The following is a 24,365-nucleotide window of genomic DNA, read 5'->3' on the forward strand; positions in this document are numbered from 1 at the left end:
ATTGATGAGTAATAACAGTTAAAATGTTAAAATAAGTCACAGCTCAGCTCCTGTTCTTCAGTTCTCTTCCTCCTCCTCCATGAGTTTAGATCACAGCACAGTGTCACACTCCAGAATGTCCAGCACAATTTACCACTGATCTGTAGAAGAGGATCCACATGTCTAAGACTGTGTGAAACAGGTCAGCAGTCTTTATAGAGGGAGGAGGAAATTGTCCCTAGATAGTGACCACAGTTGTGTTGGGTCCCTGCTCAGAAAAACACCAGGATGGACTGAGAATAAAAAGAAGGGACCACAGGCGAGGTAGAATATAAACAGAAGGATTATCTTAAATTTACAGCTTCAAAGTCATTGTGATGCTCTACAGAGAGGTAATAGGGAGAATAGAGAATCTGTTTTTGCTTCTCCAGGTTCAGCACAGCAGAAACTGCACTATGTAACTTCTGTACGAGAGCTGGGATCCACCCCTTCACTCCCCCTCCCCCATGATTTCAGTACAGTGCTGTAAAAGTGTACTACACTCTGCAGCTGTAGAGGGAGCCCAGGAGCAAAAATACCATACGCTTCACTGTTTGGGACACAATGTGTTTTCAAGACAGTGATTTCCATCGTGGCTGTCTGACAATATAATACATTTATGTGTTTTGTTATTAAGCTCAGGTTCACTGTTATAAAACGTCCTGTGGTCATTGTCTGATGGTGTTTCTGTGTTTGATCTTCACCAGGAAACACTTCTCAGTAAAAGCTCTACAGACTCTCACTCTGGAGGAGGGACCTGGAGATCTGCAGCAGGGTTCTTACCCAGCAGTGGAGGAGGTTTTACACACACACAGAACCATCCTGAAGAACAGGTACGAGAACTTATTTGAGGGAATCAGAACCCCAGAGAATAAAACCCTCCTGAACAGTGTTTACACTCAGCTCTACATCATCGAGGGAGAGAGAGAAGGAGTGAATGAAGAACATGAGGTTTTACCGATGAAGAAAACACCCAGGAGACACCAGCAGGGCGCTCCAATCCACTGCTCAGACATCTTTAAACCTCTACAAAGTCGTGATGGAGGGGTGAAAGCTGAAGATCTCAGACTCAGAGACAGAAAAGAGGATAAAGGAGCAGAAGAGCAGGAGATCAGAAGAGTTCTGACTAAAGGCATCGCTGGAATTGGAAAAACTGTCTCTGTGCAGAAGTTCATTCTGGACTGGGCTGAAGGAGCAGCCAATCAGGAGGTAGATCTCATGTTTGTGCTTCCGTTCCGGGAGCTGAACTTGATTAAAGATGATCAGTACAGTCTTCATGGACTTCTGTGTGCCTTCCATCCTGAGCTCAGAGATCTGGACCCAGAGATATATGACCAGCTCAGAGCTGTGTTTATATTTGATGGTCTGGATGAAAGCAGAGTTCCACTGGACTTTAAACAGTGTGAGAAAGTGTCTGGCATCACCATGACATCATCAGTGAGTGTGTTAATGACAAACCTCATCAGAGGAGATCTGCTTCCCTCTGCTCTAATCTGGATCACCTCCCGACCAGCAGCAGCCAATCAGATCCCTCCTCGGTTCATCCACCGTGTGACAGAAATTCAGGGATTCACCGACCCCCAGAAGGAGGAGTACTTCAGGAAGAGAATCAGGGACCAAGACCAAGCCCAGAAGATCATCTCCCACATTAAGACAGTGAGGAGCCTCCACATCATGTGCCACATTCCGGTCATCTGCTGGATCTCAGCCACTGTTCTTCAGAGAATCATCACACAGAGTCACACAGAGATCCCTAAAACTCTGACTGAAATGTGCTCACACTTCCTGCGCACTCAGACAAACATGAAGAAGGAGAAGTATGAGGAGAAACACGAGAGAGACCCAAAGAAACTTCTGGAGTCCAACAAAACTGAGGTTCTGAATCTGGCTGAACTGGCTTTCACACAGCTGCTGAAGGGCAATGTGATGTTCTATGAGGAGGACCTGAGAGAGAGCAGCATTGATGTCACTGAGGCCTCAGTGTATTCTGGGATCTTCACTGAGATCTTTAGGGAGGAGTGTGTGATCCACCAGAGGAAGGTCTACTGTTTTGTTCATCTGAGTTTTCAGGAGTTCCTGGCTGCTGTCTTTGTGTTTCACTGCTATGAGAACAACATCATGGAGCCACTGCAGTGTTTTATACCACGACATAGAGAGGAGTCTGAGGAGGTTTCTCTGGATGATCTTCTGTGGGGAGTAGTGAATGAAGCTGTAGAGAGTCAGAATGGACACCTGGATCTGTTCCTCCGGTTCCTCCTGGGACTCTCCCTGGAGTCTAATCAGAGTCTCCTACATGGTCTACTCACCCACACACACAGGAGACCAGAGAGAACCACAGAGTACATCAAGGAGTTAATCAAAGAAGATATACCCATCTCCACAGAGCGCTCCATAAACCTGTTCCTGTGTCTGTCTGAGATGAAGGACCAGTCCCTCTCCAGAGAGATTGAAGAGTATCTAAACTCAGAGAAACCCTCAGTAGTGAAGCTCTCTCCTGGACAGTGTTCAGCTGTAGCCTATATTCTCCTGACCTCAGAGGAGGAGCTGGAGGAACTGGACCTGAGTAAATACAGAACATCAGAGGAGGGTTATAGGAGACTGATCCCAGCTGTGACTGTCTGCAGAAAAGCACGGTGAGTATTACAGCTACATCAGGTCTGTTATGTTTATATTCATATTGTGGGTGTGGCCAGAGACTGGGCGGGGCTAAGACTCATTGTGGGCACTCCCAGCATGCACTGCAGCTCCCCCACTTGTTGTTCTGAGGTTGTGTTTGGTGTTAATGTGTGTGTTTGGGGGTGTTATGTTGTGTGTTTATGTCAATGACTGTAGAAAACATGGACAGCACAGTGTCTCTGAAAAGTGAAGTCAGTACAGGTCTAGTGCCTCTACTGGCTGGAGGCAGTATGACGTGTAGCTCCTCCTTCCTCTGTATGTTTTCTGTGGAAAAGCAGCCCATTTTCAGTGTCATTTTTCTCTAAACTGAATGTCTATCCCCAGAGTCTAGTTCCAGCAGTGAGTCCCTGAGCTGAGACTGGAACATTTATTTTCCTCCAGAAATGATGTTTTAAAAGTTTATTCTGCTGAATCAGAAGAAGGCGGGGCTACACTTAGGAATGAAGTGATTGACAGCCTTGGCTGGTCTGAGACCATCTGCAGGCCTCGCCCCCTTCTCCCAGACCTTTCTGTTCATTACATTTATATTTATATTTTATATTTATATTTATGCATTTGGCAGACGCTTTTATCCAAAGCAACTTACAAAAGAGGATCTAACATTCAAACTACAGCACAATTTATGCAAAATACCTTACATTGAGTGCAATATGCCAGTAAGAAATAAGTGCATTAAAGAAAGACTTTCAGTGCAAGAGATACTCTCGGAAGAGCTGGGTTTTCAAGGATTTCTTGAATGCGGAGAGGGTTTCTGTTGCTCTGACAGTGCTTGGAAGCTCGTTCCACCAGCGTGGTACCAGAGATGAGAATAGCCTCGACTGACCTGTACGGGGGGTTGGCCGTGTTAGTTGGCGCTCCTTTGAGGAACGCAGAGGGCAGGCACTAACGTATGGTTTTAAGAGTCTATTGAGGAAAATGAGAGCAGAACCAGTGAATACTCTGAAGGCCATCATTAGTGATTTAAATTTGATGCGAGCAGCTAAGGGTAGCCGATGTAGCTCAACTAATAGGGGTGTGACATGTGCTCTTTTTGGTTGGTTGAAAAGCAGGCGTGCTGCAGCATTCTGGATCATCTCTAGCACAGACCGGAAGACCTGTCAGAAGGGCGTTGCAAAAGTCAAGACGGGAGATTACTAACGTCTGAACAAGGAGCTGTGTTGCATGTTGAGTTAGGTATGGCCTAATCTTCCTTATGTTGAATAGGGAGAAGCGGCACAATCGAGCTACAGCAGTAACGTGATCTGCGAAGGTCAGCTGGACATCAACCATGACACCCAGGTTTCTTACAACCTTGGTGGGAGCCACTGATAGGGACTCTAGGTTGATGCTGATGTTGTGGAGAATAGCTTGTTTGGCTGGGAGGACCAGCAGTTTTGGATAAATTCAATTGGAGGTGATGTTCCTTCATCCATGTAGATATGTCAGAGAGACATGCAGAGATTTGAGTTGCCACTGAAGTGTCTCCTGGAGGAAAGCATAAATAGAGCTGTGTGTCATCTGCATAGCAGTGATAGGAGAAGCCGTGTGAATGTATGATTTGGCTTAGAGAGGTGGTGTACAAGTCAAAGAGGAGGGGACCCAGCACTGAGCCTTGGGACACACCTGTGGTGAGGTGGTGTCGCGCTGATGTTTGTCCAAGCCATGAAACATTGAAGGATTGTCCAGTGAGATAAGACTCAAACCAGGAGAGTGCATTGTTCTTGAAGCCCATGTCAGTAAGTTTGTTTAGTAAGATGTGATGGTTGACCGTATCAAATGCTGCTGATAGGTCGAGCAGGATGAGAACTGGGGACTGACCTGTTGCTTTGGCATCTTTAAGAGCTTCCATTACTGACAGAAGTGCAGTTTATGTCGAGTGGCCGCTCTTGAAGCCGGATTGGTTAGAGTCAAGAAGGTTATGTTGGGAGAGGAATTTTGTTGCCTGCTTAAAGACAGCTCCTTCAATAATTTTAGACAGGAAGGGGAGGAGAGAGACTGGTCAGTAGTTCTCTACTATAGAAGGAACAAGATTGCTTGAAGGTGTTTGAAAATATTCCTGAGGTTAGTGAAGAATTGATTACATGAGTGGATGTGGACACAATGGACAGAGCTATGGTTTGCAGTAGGGTGGAAGGAATGGGATCCAGTGGACAGGATGTAGGACGGCCGCCTCTAAGAATATTTGATACCTCGTCTTCTGTGAGAGGAGTGAAAGAAGGGAAGGAAGCAGTAGGTTTAGTAGGATTCAAAGGGGGAGCTGGAGGCTGTGTAGAAGGGTCAGAAAACCGGTTGCTAATTGCAGCAACTTTGCTGGTGAAGAAGTCAGCAAATGCATCAGCAGTGAGGTTGGTTGCAGGGGGTGGAGGTGGAGGGTTCAGTAGAGACCTGAAGGTTGAAAATAGCTTCCGGGTGCCAGTAGCGTTGTTGATTTTGTCTTGGTAGAATTTCTATTTTGCAGAGGTGAGAAGGCTGAGAGCAGAGATTGCAGTTGTGTCAGGTGTGATGGGTCTTTTGTTTTTCGCCATCTCCTCTCAGCAGCTCGGAGGTTAGTTCGCATTGATCGAAGGGAGTCAGTAAGCCACAGGTGGGGCTGCATGGGTCTTGCGGATCTGGTAGTCAGAGGGCACAGGCGATCCAAGCAGGAGCTCAGTGTTGTGCAGAGTGACTCTGTGGCGTCATTGACCTCAAGAGATGAGAAGGTGCTGGGGGGTGGGAGAGCAGAAGTCACAAGGGCAGAGAAGTGGGTGGGAGATAGGTTTGCGGATATTACACCGGAAGGGGACAGAGGGAGTGGACACCGTGGGTTGCTGAGGGAGACAAGCATTGAGCTGAATAAAGTAATGGTCAGAGAGATGAAGAGGAGTAACTTTTTAATTAATTAAGATTTAATTAAGCAGTGTTTGGTGAGAATGAGATCAAGTGCATTACCTGCTTTGTGAGTTGAAGGGGTGCATACCTGCTGTAGCTCAAAGGAGTGGGTCAGAGAGAAGAAATCAGCAGCGGCCGGAGTGTCTAGGTGGATGTTCATGTCACCAAGAATGAGCATGGGACAGTCATGTTCAGGGATGGATGAAAGCAGGTTGTCTAGTTCTTCTAGGAAATCACCCAGTTGCCCTGGGAGACGATATACAATGACCACATACATTTTTACAGGTGCAGTCATCAGGATGTCATGGAATTCGAAGGAGCTGTATGAGCCTGATGAGTCGAACTGGGTATATTTCCATGTGTTGGAAATCAACAGCCCCGTACCACCACCATGTTTACCAGGCCGTGGGGGATGGGAGAATCTGTAGTTGATGGAGAGAGCAGTGGGGGTAGCGCTGTTTTTCGGTTTGATCCAAATCTCAGTGAGGGCTAGGATGTCTAGCGAAAGATGGTTTGCATAGGCGGAAACTGACAGTTCCATAGACCTATTGAGAAGGAATTGGTTATGGGTGTGGATGTGTGATATAGAAAGCGAAGGTTATCGAGATTTTGTTTCCATCTATGGAAGTAAAAGCGCCTGCGAGTTCCAGAGAGAGCAGAGATGGGATAGAGACACATTGTGGAAAGAGAAAATTAGGCTTTGTTTGGTGGCCTCACTTGGGGGACACGATTGGGAGACACCTTATGTCTTTACCCCAGAATGTCTTCACACCAGAAAGGCTGAACACAAAGGCTGACACTTCAGAGGGATCATTCTTTTTGTAATGGAGATCTCACACAGCTGTTCTGTGTTGGTGATTGATTGTCTCAGCTGAGACCGTCCACTGACAGTTTGGTAGAGAACAAAAGGCCTGAGGGAGTGGTCACAGCTGAAACTCCCTCGAGCTGATTGTTTCCCTAATTGAATCAGTAGTGGTACTTAACACCTTTAGAATGGGTTTTAGTTGAGACTTACAGTCAGGTGACTGGAGCCACAACACAGGAAGTCCACAAGATCAGTTAAGTTGGTAAATAAATACAGAATGCACAAGCATGCACTTACTCGGGTTCTTCTGTCTGCAGTTCCTCTCCATTACATGGAGGAGCCGAGTTGTAGTGGAGCTGTCAGACAGCTCTAGTTAATCACGCTGTTATTGATCATTTATTATAACTGTTAAATTCAGACGTGTTGACAGTCCTGTGGTGTTCTGCTGTTGTCTGCACTCACAGCCGCTCTGTACCAGATTACTCACCTTATTGGAGGTCTGTTTCACAGCAGGAGAACAGAAGACTGAGTGATTGCTGTGTGAAAATGTCAGATGAAATTCAGCAGAAAATCAAAACCCTTTCAGAATGAGGTCCCCTTTTCACTGAGAAATTAAACTGAACATGTGTAAAGTGGAATAAAACAAAGTTAGCTGTGACAGAGCAGAGGGCTTAGGGCTAAAAGGTCATTGGTTCTATTTCCATGAGCAGCAGGAAAACTGGGGGCAGTGGGAGTGAAGGAACAGCACTGACCTCCTCCTCCTCCTCAATCCATGGCTGAGGGGCCATTGAGCAAGGCACTGAACACGCAACTGCTTCCCGCTCTGGGAGTTCACAGCCCCTAGTGCACTAGTGTGTGTGTGTGTTCACAGCTCCTAGTGCACTAGTGTGTGTGTGTGTGTGTGTGTGTGTTTACAGCCCCTAGTGCACTACTGTGTGTGTTTGTGTGTTCACAGCCCCTAGTGCACTAGTGTGTGTGTGTGTGTGTTCACAGCCCCTAGTGCACTAGTGTGTATTTGTGTGTGTGTTCACAGCCCCTAGACGCTGGCGTCGCTCTGTTGACTGCCACTTCTCCCTGTATGTTTTGTTTTGTTTGATCCCCGTTCGTGCTGACTTTGTGGATTCCCGGTTGTAATCTTCGCGGTTATCCGACTGTCTTCCCCAACCCTGCGGATTCAGGCCGGTTTGCACCGAGGCTGTCCTGCCCTAGCTCTGTGGATTCCGGCTGGTTAGCTTTGCTGCTGTCCTGCTCCAACTTCGCGGATCTCTGCTTCTGTTCCAGTTGGCCTCGCCGCTGTCCTGCTCCAACTTCGCGGATCTCTGCTTCTGTTCCAGTTGGCCTCGCCGCTGTCCTGCTCCAACTTCACGGATCCCGGCTGCTGTTCCGGCTTCACTGTTGTCCTGCTCCAATTTTTCTGATCCCGGCTACTGTCCCGGTTAGCTTCGTTGCTGCCCTGCCCCAAATCTGCGGTTCCCACCTACAGTGTCTGCTAGTACTGCGGCTATGCAATTACTTTGTTCCAACCCACTGACAATGCACCTGCTGTCTGCTATGACTCTATTGCTTGCTATTCCACTTTTTCCTGTCCTTGATTGCCCCCACATGAACCCAGACCCCCGTTCAACTCACTGTTTGTTAGTTATACGGCTGATGAACTACGTAAATATAGGTATTCTCACTGTCTTTCCAAACATTCTGTTGTTGCTGCCTGCAGAGCTGGTATACTCAACCGGCGCCGCTATCTTCATCGTGGCTCAAGGCTAAATCACAACAAATCTGTACACTATTCCAATGGTAGTAACATTTGCTCTTTCTGGACTCTGTCTCGCTCACCTTCTCATTCTACAAAACGTTTTTCTAATCTGTCTAATTTATGCCCTCTTACCCCCGTTCTCCCTAGTTACTCATTTGCCCTCCTTAATATTCGCTCACTCACTAACAAATCTTATCTGTTGCAAGAATTAATATTGGACAATTCACTTGATCTCCTTTTCCTAACAGAAACATGGCAACAACCAGGTGATTACTATTCTCTCAACCAAGCAACCCCACCCAACTTTAATTATGTGCAAAAACCACGTTCCTCAGGGTGTGGGGGCGGTCTGGCAGTGATCTTTAAAAACAATCTCAGAATTACTGAACTTGTTTTCTCATCACCATCATCTTTTGAGTATCTTGCAGTCAAAACACCTGGCTCTATTACTGCACTCTTCATCTATCGCCCCCCAAATTGAATTCATCCTTTTACTCTGAACTTCTTCTCGACTGTTGTTACTAGGTGACTTCAATATACATGTTAACACTCCTGACAACAAGTTTGTGACTGATTTTTTAGCTCTCATTGACTGCTTTTCCTTCACTCAACATGTAGATTTTCCTACTCATGACAAAGGTCACACACTTGACCGAGTCTGTTCTTCTTCTGTCCTGGTTCACAACCTTCATCCTCTCCTGTTCCCACTCTCTGACCATAAGCTCCTTCTATTCTCTGTCCCTATGAATGTAGCTCACTAATCTGTTAAAAGACTTATCTCTTTCCGTAATATTAAATCTGTTGATCCCTGTTCCTTCGCTCAGTCCATCAATATGAGCTTTCCTGTTCTCACTGCTCCATCCTCTCCTGAGGTACATGCCACAATGCTTAACTCTGCTCTTTCCGCGTCCCTCAGTGCATCTGCTCCTGTGAAAATCAAATTGGTCTCTTTCACCACTTCTGCTCCCTGGTTCACCACTGAGCTGCGCACTGTGAAACAAGCCGGACATCAGCTTGAAAGACTGTACAAAAAAAACAAATTAACGGTGCATGCTGATGCTCATCTGCAACACATGTGCAAATACAGAGATTCCTTACACACCGCCAAGTCCAGGTATCTCTCAGGTCTTATTAATGGGCCTAATGCTAACCCCCGTAATCTCTTTACAACAATCTCTAAACATTTCAAAGCCCCTGGCAGCAACATGACACCCTCCTCTGAACTCTGTAACTCCTTCTTACACTTCTTTGAAGATAAAATTTCCATCATTAATAACTCTCTTACGATCACCTCATCTAAATCCACCTTTCCTCCCTCACTGTCTCCACAGCCCTCAGTCTGTTCTATATCCACGCCCTGTTTTTCTGATTTCAGCCCGGTTACTCCTTCTCTTACCAGTGATATCATTAACCATTCTAAAAGTACCACATTCTCTCTTGATCCCCTCCCTACCTCACTAACGAAAGCCTGCATGACTGCTTTGGTCCCTCATCTAACCTCTATTATTAACCAGTCACTGTTTTCTGGCCATCTCCCCTTAGTTTACAAATTAGCTGCAGTTACACCTATCCTTAAAAAACCTGGTCTTGACCCAGCAAATCTAAATAATTTCCGTCCGATTGCAAATCTTCCACAGCTGACAACAAACCTAGAATCCAATAACCTACTCGACTCATTTCAGTCTGGTTTTCGCCCTCACCATAGTACCCAAACTGCCTTGGTCAAAGTTATCAATGATCTGCTGGTGGCTGCAGACATGGGAGCTCTAAGTATTCTGGTCCTCCTTGACTTAAGTTCTGCCTTTGACACAGTGAATCATGCCATCCTCGTTTCAAGACTGCGTGAGCTGGGTGTCACTGGTCCTGCCCTTGACTGGTTTATATCTTACCTAACAGATCGAAAACAATTTGTCACGCATTCAGGACAGAGTTCAACCATTTTATCCATCTCACAAGGGGTCCCACAAGGCTCTGTCCTTGGCCCATTACTATTTATTGTCTATATACTTCCCCTCGGCCATATTATACATCATTTCAATCTTGATTTTCACTGTTTCACTGTGTGCTGATGACACACAGATTTACCTCCAGACCAATTCCTTCAATGACCCACCACTCTCCAAATCTGAACTATGTCTCTCAAAAATCAGGCACTGGATGACACAAAATTCACTGATGCTGAATAGTAATAAAACTGACCTAATCCTCATTGGCTCCAAATCTACCCTCAATAAAACTGGCTCCCTCACACTCTCAGTTGATGATGTCACCCTGTCCTCCTCCACTGTGGTCCGAAATCTTGGTGTCACCCTTGACTTTTCACTCATGTTAGTTCCCATGTTAGTTCCATCATAAAAACTTCATTCTTCCACCTTCGCAACATTGCTAAAATCCATCCTTCTCTTTCCCAGTCTGCTTCTGAACGCCTCAACCATGCATTCATCTCCAGCCTCTTGACTATTGTAACTCTCTTCTTTCTGGCATTAGCTCCTCACTACTACGTAAAACTCCCAGTGGTCCAGATCTCTGCTGCCCGTCTCCTCACCCACACCCCGTCCCACCACCACATCACCTCAGTTCTCCACAACCTCCACTAGCTTCCTGTTAAATATCGTATTCAGTTCAAAATCCTCTTCTCACCTACAAAGCTCTCAATAACCTAGCTCCCTCTTACTTATCGGACCTTCTTCAACCATACACATGTAATCGAATTCTCAGATCTTCCTCAGCTGGTTTACTCACCATTCCCCCTTCTAAGCTGCGTAGTGCACTAGTGTGTGTGTGTGTGTTCACAAGCCCTAGTGCACTTGTGTGTGTGTGTGTGTGTGAGTTCACAGTCCCTAGTGCTCCAGTGTGTGTGTGTGTGAGTTCACAGTCCCTAGTGCTCCAGTGTGTGTTTGTGTGTTCACAGCCCCTGGTACACTAGTGTGTTTGTGTGTGTGTGTTCACAGCCCCTGGTTCACTAGTGTGTGTGTGTGTGTTCACAGTCCCTAGTTCACTAGTGTGTGTGTGTGTGTGTGTGTGTGTGTGCTCACAGCCCCCAGTGCACTAGTGTGTGTGTGTGTGTGTGTGTGTGTGATCACAGCCCCTAGTGCACTAGTGTGTGTGTGTTCATAGCCCCTAGTGCACTAGTGTGTGTGTGTGTGGGTGTTCACAGCCCCTAGTGCACTAGTGTGTGTTGTGATGCAGTTAAACATTGTTGGTTCAGCTGAAATAACAATCAATGTAGTTGAACACAGGCTTTGTGATTTATGTAAATTAGAATGAGGCAGGAGATGCATTTATTATAATATCTTTGTTATTTTTAGTTTGATAAAGACATGGGGCATAGGTCAGAATCTACTGACTTTTACTACAAACTGAATACATTAAGGAGAGTGAGACAGGGGCGAAAAAGAGAGACAGACATCCAAGAGAAAGAGACAGAGACAAACACCAGAGAGCGAGAGAGAGAGAGACAGACACCAGAGAGAGAGAGACCAGAGAGAAAGAGACAGAGACAAACACCAGAGAGAGAGATGTGGCTATAACAATTATACAAACACAGGCACGGTAGACATTGTTTAACTCTCTGGGGATGAAGAACACTCATGAACAAACATGATGTTTCTATTAATATCTTAGCAATAACACAGCACACTTCAAACACTTTCTGAATCTGTAGAAACTGCTCTTTCGATTGCATCTGATCGCGAGACTCTACGGGACTTGCATCCCAAGCTATGAAAAAGCTTGAGACACGCCTCCTCTGCCTCTGGCCATGTCTAAATGGTGGATTCACTTGTCCGTCATCTGCATCTCTCTTATAAGTGGTGAATTCATGCCTCCATCAGTGTTTTTGTTTGAAACTGACCAATGGACGATCAAGAAATAACTAAGGACTTACCCATCCCTTCAGTTACCCTCCATGTTTTATTCAGTCGACGTCGGAGAAATAGCTGAAGTTGGTGCAGCGCATTTGAAAAACAGTGACGAGGAGAACGGAGCTTCAGAAACTGAGGGGTTTTATTCACATGATGAAGGGGAAAACAAAGTTATAGCTGGTTATAGCTTTTACACAGTGAAGCCTATACGTATGGACAGACAATGACCTTTTACACAGTAAAGTAAGTGTTATTAATGTTTCATTTGGTCAAAGTTGAAATTACACTGCCAAATTTGAATGATTACTACTTTTTAAACACCTGGAATAATGAAAATCAAATCGTTTAAAGTAGAAAAATATGTGTATTTTGACCCTAAGAGAGTTTAAATGTGCTCTAATTGACTCCTGTATGCCACAAAATGTAGACACTCACAGTTTTTAAGTTTTTTTTTATTACACTTTATATGAGTGTAGAGACATCATCTGATATCTACAGGTGTGGAGTTATATGTAGAACTTCAATAGAAAAGGTTCTGAGTTATTTATTTTATATTAATTCAAGTCTAAACAGAGGATCATGCGGTGTCTGTGTTCTTTTGGGCATCGACTATCGTTTTTTGGTAGAAACTACTGTTTGTTTTATGAAATACTAAAATTATACACTGCATGGTTTATGTTTGAGCGATGAAAACCATACTGAGGAATATTAGTCTCTCATGTACTCACTAGGTGTGTAATTATTGGTCCTTTGTGAAAAATTCACTGCCACAGGTGGGTTAAATAGTGAAGACACATTTCTCTGTATGTTCTACAGTGATAAATTATTACAAAATAATGTAGTAAAGTAGTAAGTAATCCATTACACATGAATAAGGCGTTAAATAAAAGGTTAAATGTATCACATGATAATGTGCAATTCAGCAAAAATCAGGACAATAAAACAGGTCTTCATCAGAAATAGTGTTTGCCAGCAGAGTTTACAGAGAAATGTACAGTTAGAGAATCTCTGCCCTTGTTTTAATTATGAAGGACTCTTATAAAATTATTTTTTGTGTAAAAGCATGAGCAGAAAGAGAGTGAAAGTGAGGGGGAGGGGGGGGGGGTGTGAGGGACTAAGAAATATACAGGCAGTATCTAAGATTTTAAAGATCATCTTTAAGGTGTTTTTTTTTTACTTTAATGTTGTTTTTAAGGTGGATGTCTTAATAAAACTGTGGGTTTCTTAAAGTGGATTTTGTTAAAGGTGGCAATCAAAATGTACTGGCGGTCTTTAAAGGGATTTTTTTAGTTTTTTTAAGGGTTTTTTGATGTGGTCATTTATTTAAGGTGGAAGTCTAACTTAAATAGCCATTTTTTAAAGTGGAATGTTTTAAATTTCACCTTTCTAATAGCTGATTTTTAAGGTGGATATTGGATAGATTGTTCTATAAATTTAAAATAATAGCTATTAGACTGCAAAAAGCTAATGTTGCTAGCAATATGTAATTCACAAAATTCATGAAAGTTCTTGATCTTTCACCCTCTAGTTTAGTCTGGTATTTCTTGCCCACACTCAGTGACAGAGATAATTAATGTTATGTGACTCATTACACAAATATAATAAATCGTATCATAATTTCAATGCCTCTTCAGTGATAACTAATTCATTAGTGCAAGAGGAAAACTGAGAATGTGTTAAATCATCAATATTCAGTGACTATTATTTCTTTTCAGACTCACTGGGTGTAAACTCACCAAGGACTCCTGTGATACTCTGGGATCAGCTCTACAGTCAGTAAACTCCTCCCTGAAAGAGCTGGACCTCAGTTACAATGACCTGCAGGATTCGGGAGTGGAGATGCTCTCTGCTGGACTGAAGAGTCCACTCTGTAAACTGGAGACTCTCAAGTAAAACTTTCTGTAAAGTCAGTCCTGAATGAACAAGTAGATTAGAGACTTTAACTCAAGTTACAAACAATATATCAATCCAGTGAACTTATTCTAAATGAAAAAGAAGCATATAGACAGTATCATCACTCCACATCATCACACCACATGCTGTATTTACCCTGTTTTTACAGACTTGCTTTGTGTAATCTCACCAAGGACTCCTGTGAAACACTGGGATCAGCTCTACAGTCAGTAAACTCCTCCCTGAAAGAGCTGGACCTCAGTAACAATGACCTGCAGGATTTAGGAGTGGAGATGCTCTCTGCTGGACTGAAGAGTCCACTCTGTAAACTGGAGACTCTCAGGTAAAACTTTCTGTGGAGTCAATCCTGAATGAATAACAATAATAATACATTATATTTATATATCGCTTTTCAAGAACTCAAAGACACTTACAATAGTTAATACATAGAACACATTCAAAGACAAACAAAACAGGTCAAATACAGAATACAAAACATTAACAAACAGAACAAGCATGAACAGATTAAGTTTGAGGAGTATTATTAAGGGATAAAAGATATTTTTTGAGGTTTGATTTGAATATAGAGAGAGTTGGAAAATGTTGGACTGAAGGGGGAAGAGAGTTACAGAGTCGCGGAGCAGATCACTGGCTGAGGCTGGAAGGAGGGAGCAGCTCGGCTAAGGGAGACCTGAGAGGGATGGGTTTGTAGGGATGGAGAAGAGCAGACAGATGTGAAGGAGCAAGGTTATTTAGAGCTTTGTAAGTAAACGGGTCGAGATGAAGGCATGAATAAGGATTTCAGCAGCAGATTGTGAAAGAGATGGCCTGATTTTGGCGATATTACGCAGATGAAAATGTAACGCTTTGATTATAGAACTGATGTGGGCACCAAGTGAAAGAGTTGAGTTGAGGATGACACCCAGATTACGAACCGGGGAAGAAGGAGATACACTTGAATTATCAATAGAGAGAAAGGGAACCTACTTTTTTGAGAATTGATTTGGAACCGATTAGCAAGAGTTCAGTCTTGTCACTATTTAACATGAGAAAGTTGTGATTCATCCATTTCCTGATTTCTGATAGACATGTTTCTAACTGGTCAAGAGGTGGGTTATTAATGGATTTAGTACTAAAATAAATCGGGATGTCATCCACATAACAGTGAAAGATTAAAATAACGCAAGATATGTCCAAGTGGAAGCATGCATACGATGAAAAGAAGGGGCCCAAGGACTGATCCTTGAGGTACCCCCTGAGTAACAGGAGAGGTGTAAGAAATGTGACCAGAAAGAGTAATGAACTGTTTTCTGTCAGTTAGATAAGATGTGACCCAATCCAGGGTGGAACAATCAATGCCCAGCTCCCGCAGTCTGGATAGAAGAATGGAGTGACTTACTGTGTCAAAAGCTGCACTCAGATCTAATAGTAATAGGATACAGAGACAGCCAGAATCTACAGCTAAAAGAAGATCATTCAATATTTTTGTTAAGGCAGTTTCAGTGCTGTGGAAGGAACGAAATTCGGACTGGAATGGTTTGAAGAGATTGTTAGTTTCAAGATAGTTTTGAAGTTGACTAGCAACAGTACATTCGAGGACTTTGGCCAGAAAAGGAAGGTTAGAGATGGGACAGAAGTTAACTAGAACCAGAGAATCCAAGCCAGGTTTTTTAAGTAGAGGAGTGACTGCAGCGATTTTGTAGATAGATGGAACCAGACCAGTAAGCAGTGATTGATTAATAAGAGTTGTGAGATGTGGGACCAGGGCAGAGTGACAGGCTTTAGTTAAAGATGAAGGGAGAGGATCTAGTGAACAAGTTGTAGCTTTAGATTTCATTAAAATGTTAGCAGTGAAAAAGGAGTCAGCAGTATGAAAAGCAGAAAGAGAAAAGGAGGATGTGTTAACACCTGGAGAATGGAAGGTTGAGGTGGAAAGTGAAGAGTCATTAGCAGCGGAAGACACAAGCTCACTGTTCATTTTCAAAACTTTAGATTCAAAGAAATGAATCACAAAGAGCCGGAGAAGCAGCTATAGCACTGTCAGGAGGTTTAAATAGTTTGGTGACTGTTGAAAAGAGATGCAGAGTATTTGTATTAGCATTGTTAATAAGGCTGGACAGATAGGATGATCTGGCAGCATGTAAGGCATCTCTGTAGGCAGCTAGATGCTGCTTATAGGCCTCAGCATGAACCGAAAGTTTTGACTTCCTTCAGAGTCTCTCCCAGTCTGCTTCATAGTGTGTAATTCATTAGTTCCAGGGAGAAGAAGAAATAAAAGTCTTCATTCTAGATTTCACAGGGGCTAGTCTATTAAGTGTGGCATGTTCCTCAGGTGAAGGGGAGGCAGAATCAATAGGAAAAGTACTGGCAATAGAATGGTTAAGAATAAGAGGATCTACAGTATGTTGTTACGTCTTTGATTGGAACAACGAGGGACAGCCATCGGCACTGTGAACAGAATAAGCCTGTGATCAGATAGTGGAAATTGATGAGGACAAAGATTCAAAACAGATAAGGAAGATGAACAGACAAGGTCAAGAGTATGACCTTTGTCATGTGGGTGAAAATGTATATGTCGTATGAATTGAAAACATTCAAGAAGTGAGAGAAAATCATTAGTAAGATTAAGGTCTAGATTATTTATATGAATTTTAATGTCACAAACTAGCAGCAAGTGAGGTGAAAATGAACACACAAGTGTGAGACGTTCAGATAATTCAGAGAGGAATATTGCATTAGGTTTTGGTGGATGATAAAGTAGGACTGTGGTTATAGAGCCAGGCACTGAACTTGTTATTGAAAATTACAGCCACACCACCTCCGTGCTCAGAAGGGCGAGGTCTGCATATAAACTTGAAATTAGGGGTTGGCTGATTAAGGGCATAAAAATCACCTGTTTGTTGCAAGGTTTCAGTTAGAAGCGCAGCAGGTAGTGTCGCAGTCACACAGCTCCAGGGGCCTGGAGGTTGTGGGTTCGATTCCCGCTCCCGGTGACTGTCTGTGAGGAGTTGGTGTGTTCTCCCCGTGTCCGCGTGGGTTTCCTCCGGGTGCTCCGGTTTCCTCCCACAGTCCAAAAACACACGTTGCAGGTGGATTGGTGACTCGAAAGTGTCCGTAGGTGTGAGTGTGTGAGTGAATGTGTGTGTGTGTCTGTGTTGCCCTGTGAAGGACTGGCGTCCCCTCCAGGGTGTATTCCCGCCTTGCGCCCGATGATTCCAGGTAGGCTCTGGACCCCCCGCGACCCTAAATTGGATAAGCGGTTACAGATAATGGATGGATGGGTGGAAATTCCAGGAGTACAGATGATTTGTTAAAAAGAGACCGAACATTCAACAATGCAAAAGAAGTCAGAGGAGGAGAGGGGGTAAGAGAGCACAAGTTAGAAAGAATAGGGGTACGTTATACAGAATGTACAGCTGGACGAGATGTAGTCCAGAATGAGCATATATTTGTTCCACCAGAAAAACTGAAAGTTCTGTTGCGTAGTTGTTTGGAAACCCGGTGAACATAGCGGCGTTGAGACAGTATGCCAGCTTTACTGGCAGTTGTAGCAGTGGGTTTAGGAAGGCAATAAAAAATATTATTGCATTTCTTCAGTTCAGCAGCGCTGTACATCATGTAATGTGGATGTAATAGGAGCTGTGGGCAGAACTGAATCTTAGGAAGGACCGGTACAAACAATAACCAGAGCAATTAACAACTTCATTATTAAAGAAGAAAGAGGATTAGCAAAGTGGAAAACAGTGGCATGCACAGCAAAGCAGCTCTGGAGATGATAACCACAATCAGCTAGCAGCACAGCAGAGACAGAGGCCACACCGGTCCGGCGTGCACAGCAGAGAAGCAACGGCAAATGGCCACACTGGGCCGGCTTGCACAGCAGAGCAGCAATGGGTACAATAGCCACACTCGGCTAGCAGCACAGCAGCGCAGCAAGGATTATGAGTGCCAAAGTCCATCGGCAGCACTGCAGAGCAACAGCGGTGACCACAGTCGTACAATTGTGTTAACAAAAATAGTCACATGGAACAATACTGAAGTTACACAGGCGGGGAGAAGCAGCAGTCACAGGCTGATCCTAGCAATACTCTCACCCAGAACTGACGCAGGACATAGGACAAGTAGATTAGAGACTTTAACTCAAGTTACAAACAATATATCAGTCCAGTGAACTTATTATAAATGAAAAAAGAAACATATGGGCAGTATCATCACTAAACATCATCACACTATGTGCTGTATTTACTCTGTTTTTACAGACTTGCTGTGAGTAATCTCACCAAGGACTCCTGTGAAACTCTGGGATCAGCTCTACAGTCAGTAAAATCCTCCCTGAAAGAGCTGGACCTCAGTCACAATGACCTGCAGGATTCAGGAGTGGAGCTGCTCTCTGCTGGACTGAAGAGTCCACTCTGTAAACTGGAGACTCTCCGGTAAAACTTTCTGTAGAGTCAATCCTGAATAAACAAGTAGATTAGAAACTTTAACTCAAGTTACAAACAATATATCAATCCAGTGAACTTATTCTAAATGAAAAAAGAAGCATATGGACAGTATCATCACTACACATCATCACACTATGTGCTGTGTTTACTCTGTTTTTACAGACTTGCTGTGTGTAATCTCACCAAGGACTCCTGTGAAACCCTGGGATCAGTTCTACAGTCAGTAAACTCCTCCCTGAAAGAGCTGGACCTCAGTAACAGTGACCTGCAGGATTCAGGAGTGGAGCTGCTCTCTGATGGACTGAAGGGTTCACTCTGTAAACTGGAGACTCTCAGGTAAAACACATTCTGAAATGGCACAAATTCTTTTGGTTAATCCTCTAAACATGGTTTATGTTTAAAATGTTTTAGTGGACTGGATATAAAACATTTTATTCTCTGCAACAATGAATATAGTCTCTTAATCCAGTAATTATTATTATTTTGATTGTAAGTATAATTACTTTCAGTGTAACAAAATAATTATAACTTCTTTATATTTAGGAATAGAGGCTGTACTTCAGAGAGTAAATTACTGTAATTTATTATTAATTTTATAATTATTAACTTGCTGTCTCTCTCCAGTTGTTTAATGTGCTTCTTTTTATTATAGATTTTATGGTAAAACATTTGTTCTAATATTCATTGGTGTAATTACACAGCCACAATAAAAAACAACATCAATAAACACAAAAGTGCATGTGCTATAAAACAATACATTTAGATTTTAAGATTAGAAATGTGTTTTTATTGGTCATCAGGTTTCAAATATGTATTTTAAAGAATTTACTAGTAAAAATGCTGTTAACCGTGGAGGGTTTTTCTGATTGTGTGGCCTGCCTTTTAGTCAGCTGCAGGTGAATTTAAGAGAACAAATTCTGAATAAGACAGAAATAGGACAAATCTACACACCTCTGTCTCGTTTCTTTAAATGGGGGAGTATTCTTTCCTTTTTCCATACAGTTCTGGTTCTTAATGAAATGTCTGTGACCTGCTTTGGCCAAACCCCATGAGCCCCACAGCAGTGTTCTCCCCCTGTGTAAACAGCCCTGTTCAGAACGCCCGCTTTCAGCACCTGTTCCTTTATATGATAATGAGCCGCTCGCTGTTCACCCTGACCCTGAGCTCACAGCAGTGAGGAGCGAGGAGCAGAAGCTCTGGTTTTTAGCCGTTTTACTCAGTTCTCTTTCCTCTCAATTCTTTTTTCTCCATTTTTACTCAGTGCTCTTATTTCTCCACACTCGTTTTGTCTGTTTTGCTGGGTTTAACACCGTCTTTGCGCTCTCACTTAAACACGGGTCCAGTGCTGTGATTGGACAGACTCAGATGAGGGGGTGGGACAGTTCTCTGCCTGTTATCTAAGTAAGAAGCAGCACCAAATAAGAAAAAAAACTCATTATATTCTTAGACAGACCACAACAAACTGCATGGTTATATTTCACCTGAACTCCAGATACACAAATTAATGTGCTAATGCACTCGAAATGTGATTTTTTGCATATGTTCACTTGCTTTTGGACATTGTGTGAGACCTTCTTAACTGTGTTTTTCTCTTGCAGAGGTATCAGTTCAGGCCGACCAGGGGCTTATGCTAATGTTTTATTTATTAATTTGTTAACAGCTTTATATGTTGGTTATAAACTGACTACTGTTTTTACAATAGAGCTGCTGTATTTTTCTCTGTGTTAAATGAACCTTTTCCACTCTTGCCCTCCTTTCTGCAGATTATCTGGGTGTATGATTACAGATGAAGGTTGTTCTTCTATGGCTTTAGCTCTGAAATCAAACCCCTCCCACCTGAGAGAACTGGATCTGAGCTACAATCACCCAGGAGAGTCCGGAGCGAAGCTGCTCTCTGATCTACTGCAGGATCCACACTGTGCACTGGAGAAACTACAGTGAGTCACACACACACAAACTCTCTCTCTCTCTCACACACACACACACACACACACCCTGCTCTCTGATCTACTGCAGGATCCACACAGTGCACTAGAGAAAATCCACACAGTGCTCTTTCTCTCTCTCTCTCTCTCTCTCTATCTCACACACACACACACACACTGCTCTCTGATCTACTGCAGGATGATCCACACTGCACTAGGGAAAGTACAGTGAGTTACACACACACACACACTGCTCTCTGATCTACTGCAGGATCCACACTGTGCACTAGAGAAAGTACAGTGAGTTACACACACACACACACACTGCTCTCTGATCTACTGCAGGATGCACACTGTGCACTAGAGAAAGTACAGTGAGTTACACACACACACACACACACACTGCTCTCTGATGTACTGCAGGATCTACACTGTGCACTAGAGAAACTACAGTGAGTCACACACACACACACACACACACAATGCTTTCTGATCTACTGCAGGATCTACACTGTGCACTAGAGAAACTAGAGTGAGTTACACACATACACACACACACACACTGTGGGGTTGGAACCTCTTTCAATGGCCCTTATAGGAATACATTGTAAACACGACCGGCTCTTGGGGCTTCTACACTCTAAAATCTAAAGGATACTTGAGGCACCTTTTGGGGTTCCTCATCTTGCCACAACAGCGGATCCCCTTGAGGAGCCTTAAGGAACCTTTTTGAAAAAGGTGGTTCTCTGAGGAACCTAAGATATTTTACAGGGTTCTTAGAAGATCTGGTTTATTTAACATGATCTGAAACATTTTTAGGTTCTTCAGGGAACCATTTTAAACTCTTAGGTTCTTCAAAGAACTTTATTTTATTTTGGGTTCAAGGCTACTATTAATATTATTACTGAACTACTACTACTAATATTTCTACTAAATACTACTAACATTATTACTGAACTACTACTACTAATATTTCTACTAAAATACTACTAATATTATTACTGAACTACAACTACTAATATTTCTACTAAATACTACTAATATTATTACTGAACTACTACTACTAATATTTCTACTAAAATACTACTGATATTATTACTGAACTACTACAACTAATATTTCTACTAAAATACTACTAATATTATTACTGAACTACTACTAATAATATTGAACGATTCAGAGGGAACTGAAGAGAACCATCAGGGAGGCTAAGGAAAGATACAGGAGGAAGCTGGAGTGGAAACTCCAGCAGAACAACATGAGGGAGGTCTGGAGTGGTATGAGGAACATCTCTGGCTTAAGGTCCAGCAACAACAGGGGAGTAGAGGGCAGTGTGGACAGGGCCAACGAGTTAAATTTGTTTTTTAACAGATTTGACACTGTGAGCCCTGAATCCTCTGCTGTAGGGCCTCAACAGCCCACTCCACTCCCCCTCCCTCCCCTTCCTGATGGCCTCCCCCCCTCCTGTGATAGTCCACGTCACACCTCCTCTCCTCCCCCACCAGGGACCTCTACAGTGAATCTCACAGCTGACCAGGTGAGAAGACAGCTACAGAGACTCCACACAAACAAGGCTGCAGGCCCTGATGGTGTTCCCCCCAGGGTGCTTAAAGCCTGTGCCACCCAACTTTGTGGAGTCCTGCAACATGTCTTCAACATGAGCCTGAGTCTCCACAGGGTCCCGGTGATGTCCTGCATTGTTCCTGTGCCAAAGACTCCGCAGCCCAGTGACATCAAGGACTACAGGCCGGTGGCACTGTCGTCCCACATCATGAAGACCATGGAGAGACTTGTCCTGGATCACCTCCGGCCCATAGTCCAGCCACTTCTAGACCCCCTCCAGTTTGCCTACCAGCCTCGTCTGGGGGTTGAGGATGCCATCATCTACCTGCTGAACCGAGCGTATGCTCACCTGGATAAGCCAGGCGGCACTGTGAGTGTCATGTTTTTTGACTTCTCCAGTGCGTTTAACACCATTCAGCCTGCTCTTCTGTGTGACAAGATGAACGCGATGCAGGTAGATGCCCCCCTTGTGTCCTGGATTGTTGACTACCTGACTGGCAGACCACAGTATGTACGTCTGCAGCACTGTGTGTCAGACAGAGTGGTCAGCAATACTGGAGCCCCGCAGGGAACTGTCCTCTCTCCCTTCCTCTTCACCCTCTACACCACTGATTTCAACTACTGCACAGAGACTTGCCACCTCCAGAAGTTTTCTGATGACTCTGCACTTGTTGGATGTATCAGCAGGGGTGATGAGGATGAGTACAGGGAGACGGTGAACGACTTTGTTGCGTGGTGTGAGCTGAACCATCTGCAGCTCAACGTGACAAAGACAAAGGAGCTGGTGGTGGACCTGAGGAGGGACAAAACGCCGGTGACCCCTGTGTCCATCAGGGGGGTCAGTGTGGACATTGTGGAGGACTATAAATATCTGGGCGTACACATTGACAATAAACTGGACTGGGCTAAAAACACTGACGCCCTTTACAAGAAGGGCCAAAGTCGTCTCTATTTTCTGAGGCGTCTGAGGTCCTTCAACATCTGCAGAACTATGCTGAGGATTTTTTATGAGTCAGTTGTGGCCAGTGCCATCCTATATGCTGTTGCATGTTGGGGCAGCGGGTTGAGGGTGGCAGATGCCAACAGACTTAATAAATTGATCCGTAGAGCCAGTGAGGTTGTGGGTGTAGAGCTGGACTCGCTGATGGCAGTGTCTGAGAGGAGGATGCTGTCTAAACTGCAGGCTATTATGGATAATGGCTCCCACCCTCTTTATCACATGGTAATGAGACACAGGAGCACGTTCAGTGCAAGACTCATTCAGCCAAAATGCACTACAGAGCGCCACAGGAGGTCATTCCTACCAGTGGCTACCAGACTTTATAACTCCACACTTAAAGCACGACACCTTTCACATGTACAGTAATAACAATAGAACAAATTTTTTAATTATGAGTGTAACAACTCAAATGTGCAATACTCTTACAGTATACAGTATATCTGTATTTATTATTATAGATGTGTACATATTGTAAATTTCCTTTTGTGTTAAATTTTTTATTAATTTTATTTCTCTTAAAATACTACTAATATTATTACTGAACTACTAATACTAATATTTCTACAAAAATTCTACTAATATTATTATTGACCTACTGCTACTAGTATTATTACTAAAATACTGCTAATATTACTGAACTACTACTACTAATATTTCTGCTAAATACTACTAATATGTCTACTAAAATACTACTAATCACAACACAAAATTAAACTTGTATGTTTTACATTTTTAATAATTCAAATACATTGAATAAAGAAATCAAAAAGTAAATGCAATAAAATGTACTGTAAATAAATTGATGAATACAATTAATCAAATAAAATAACTACAGGCTGGGCCTACAGTCATGGCTGAAAATATTGGCAATTACATTAGAATTGATTGCAATTACACATCTATATTTTCTTTGTCTTTATTGGAACAACACAAGAACAACACCAAAATTTATATAATTTCAGACAGAACTCTAATTAAAATGGACAAATTTTCACCTTTTCAAAACTGCAGGTAAACTGCGTTTCAATCATGTGATGCTGGTTTAAACCTGTGGCAGGTAACAAGTGTGGGGCAATATAAACATCACACCTGAAACCAGGTAAAAAGGAGAGAAGGTGATTCACTCTGTGCAGTGTGTGTCTGTGTGTGCCACACTAATCATGGAGAACATAAAGAGGAGAAGAGAACTGTCTGAGGAACTGAGAACCAAAAATGTGGAAAAATATAAACAATCTCAAGGTTACCAATCCATCTCCAGAGATCCTGATGTTCCTTTGTCCGCGGTGCGCAACTTAATCAAGATGTTAATCACCCATGGCACTGTAGCTAGTCTCCTGTACATGGACGGAAGAGAAAAACTGATGAAACTTTGCAGTGTGGGAAAGTCCAAGATAGTGGATAAGCAGCCCCAATCAAGTTCCAAAAAAATTCAAGCTGTCCTACAGGCTCAGGGCGTATCAAATGAAACACTAGAGCAGGAGACCCAGGAGGACCCCACTGCTGACACAGAGATATAAAAACCTAGACTGCAGTTTGTACATTAGTGTACATTAGTAAGCAGTAATCCTTCTGGGAAG

At 43.3% G+C, this 24,365-nt stretch overlaps 1 protein-coding gene across 4 annotated transcripts in view; it reads left to right on the top strand.

The window, feature by feature from the left end:
* LOC136701586 (NACHT, LRR and PYD domains-containing protein 12-like) overlaps window positions 1-24,365 on the top strand; it is a 39,981-nt gene that overhangs the window by 10,317 nt on the left and 5,299 nt on the right. For 3 of the 4 annotated variants that reach the window (XM_066676193.1, XM_066676194.1, XM_066676192.1), the window contains 6 exons: window positions 726-2,651; window positions 13,678-13,851; window positions 14,025-14,198; window positions 18,115-18,288; window positions 18,463-18,636; window positions 20,064-20,237. In XM_066676193.1, coding sequence (XP_066532290.1) covers window positions 726-2,651; window positions 13,678-13,851; window positions 14,025-14,198; window positions 18,115-18,288; window positions 18,463-18,636; window positions 20,064-20,237 — 2,796 coding nt within the window. Of the gene's footprint in view, window positions 1-725; window positions 2,652-13,677; window positions 13,852-14,024; window positions 14,199-18,114; window positions 18,289-18,462; window positions 18,637-20,063; window positions 20,238-21,730; window positions 21,906-24,365 lie in introns of those variants that run through there. The other variant, XM_066676195.1, reaches the window with a different exon arrangement.

This window comes from Hoplias malabaricus, chromosome 7 (genome assembly GCF_029633855.1).
Source record: "Hoplias malabaricus isolate fHopMal1 chromosome 7, fHopMal1.hap1, whole genome shotgun sequence".
In the NCBI taxonomy this organism is placed as follows: domain Eukaryota; kingdom Metazoa; phylum Chordata; class Actinopteri; order Characiformes; family Erythrinidae; genus Hoplias; species Hoplias malabaricus.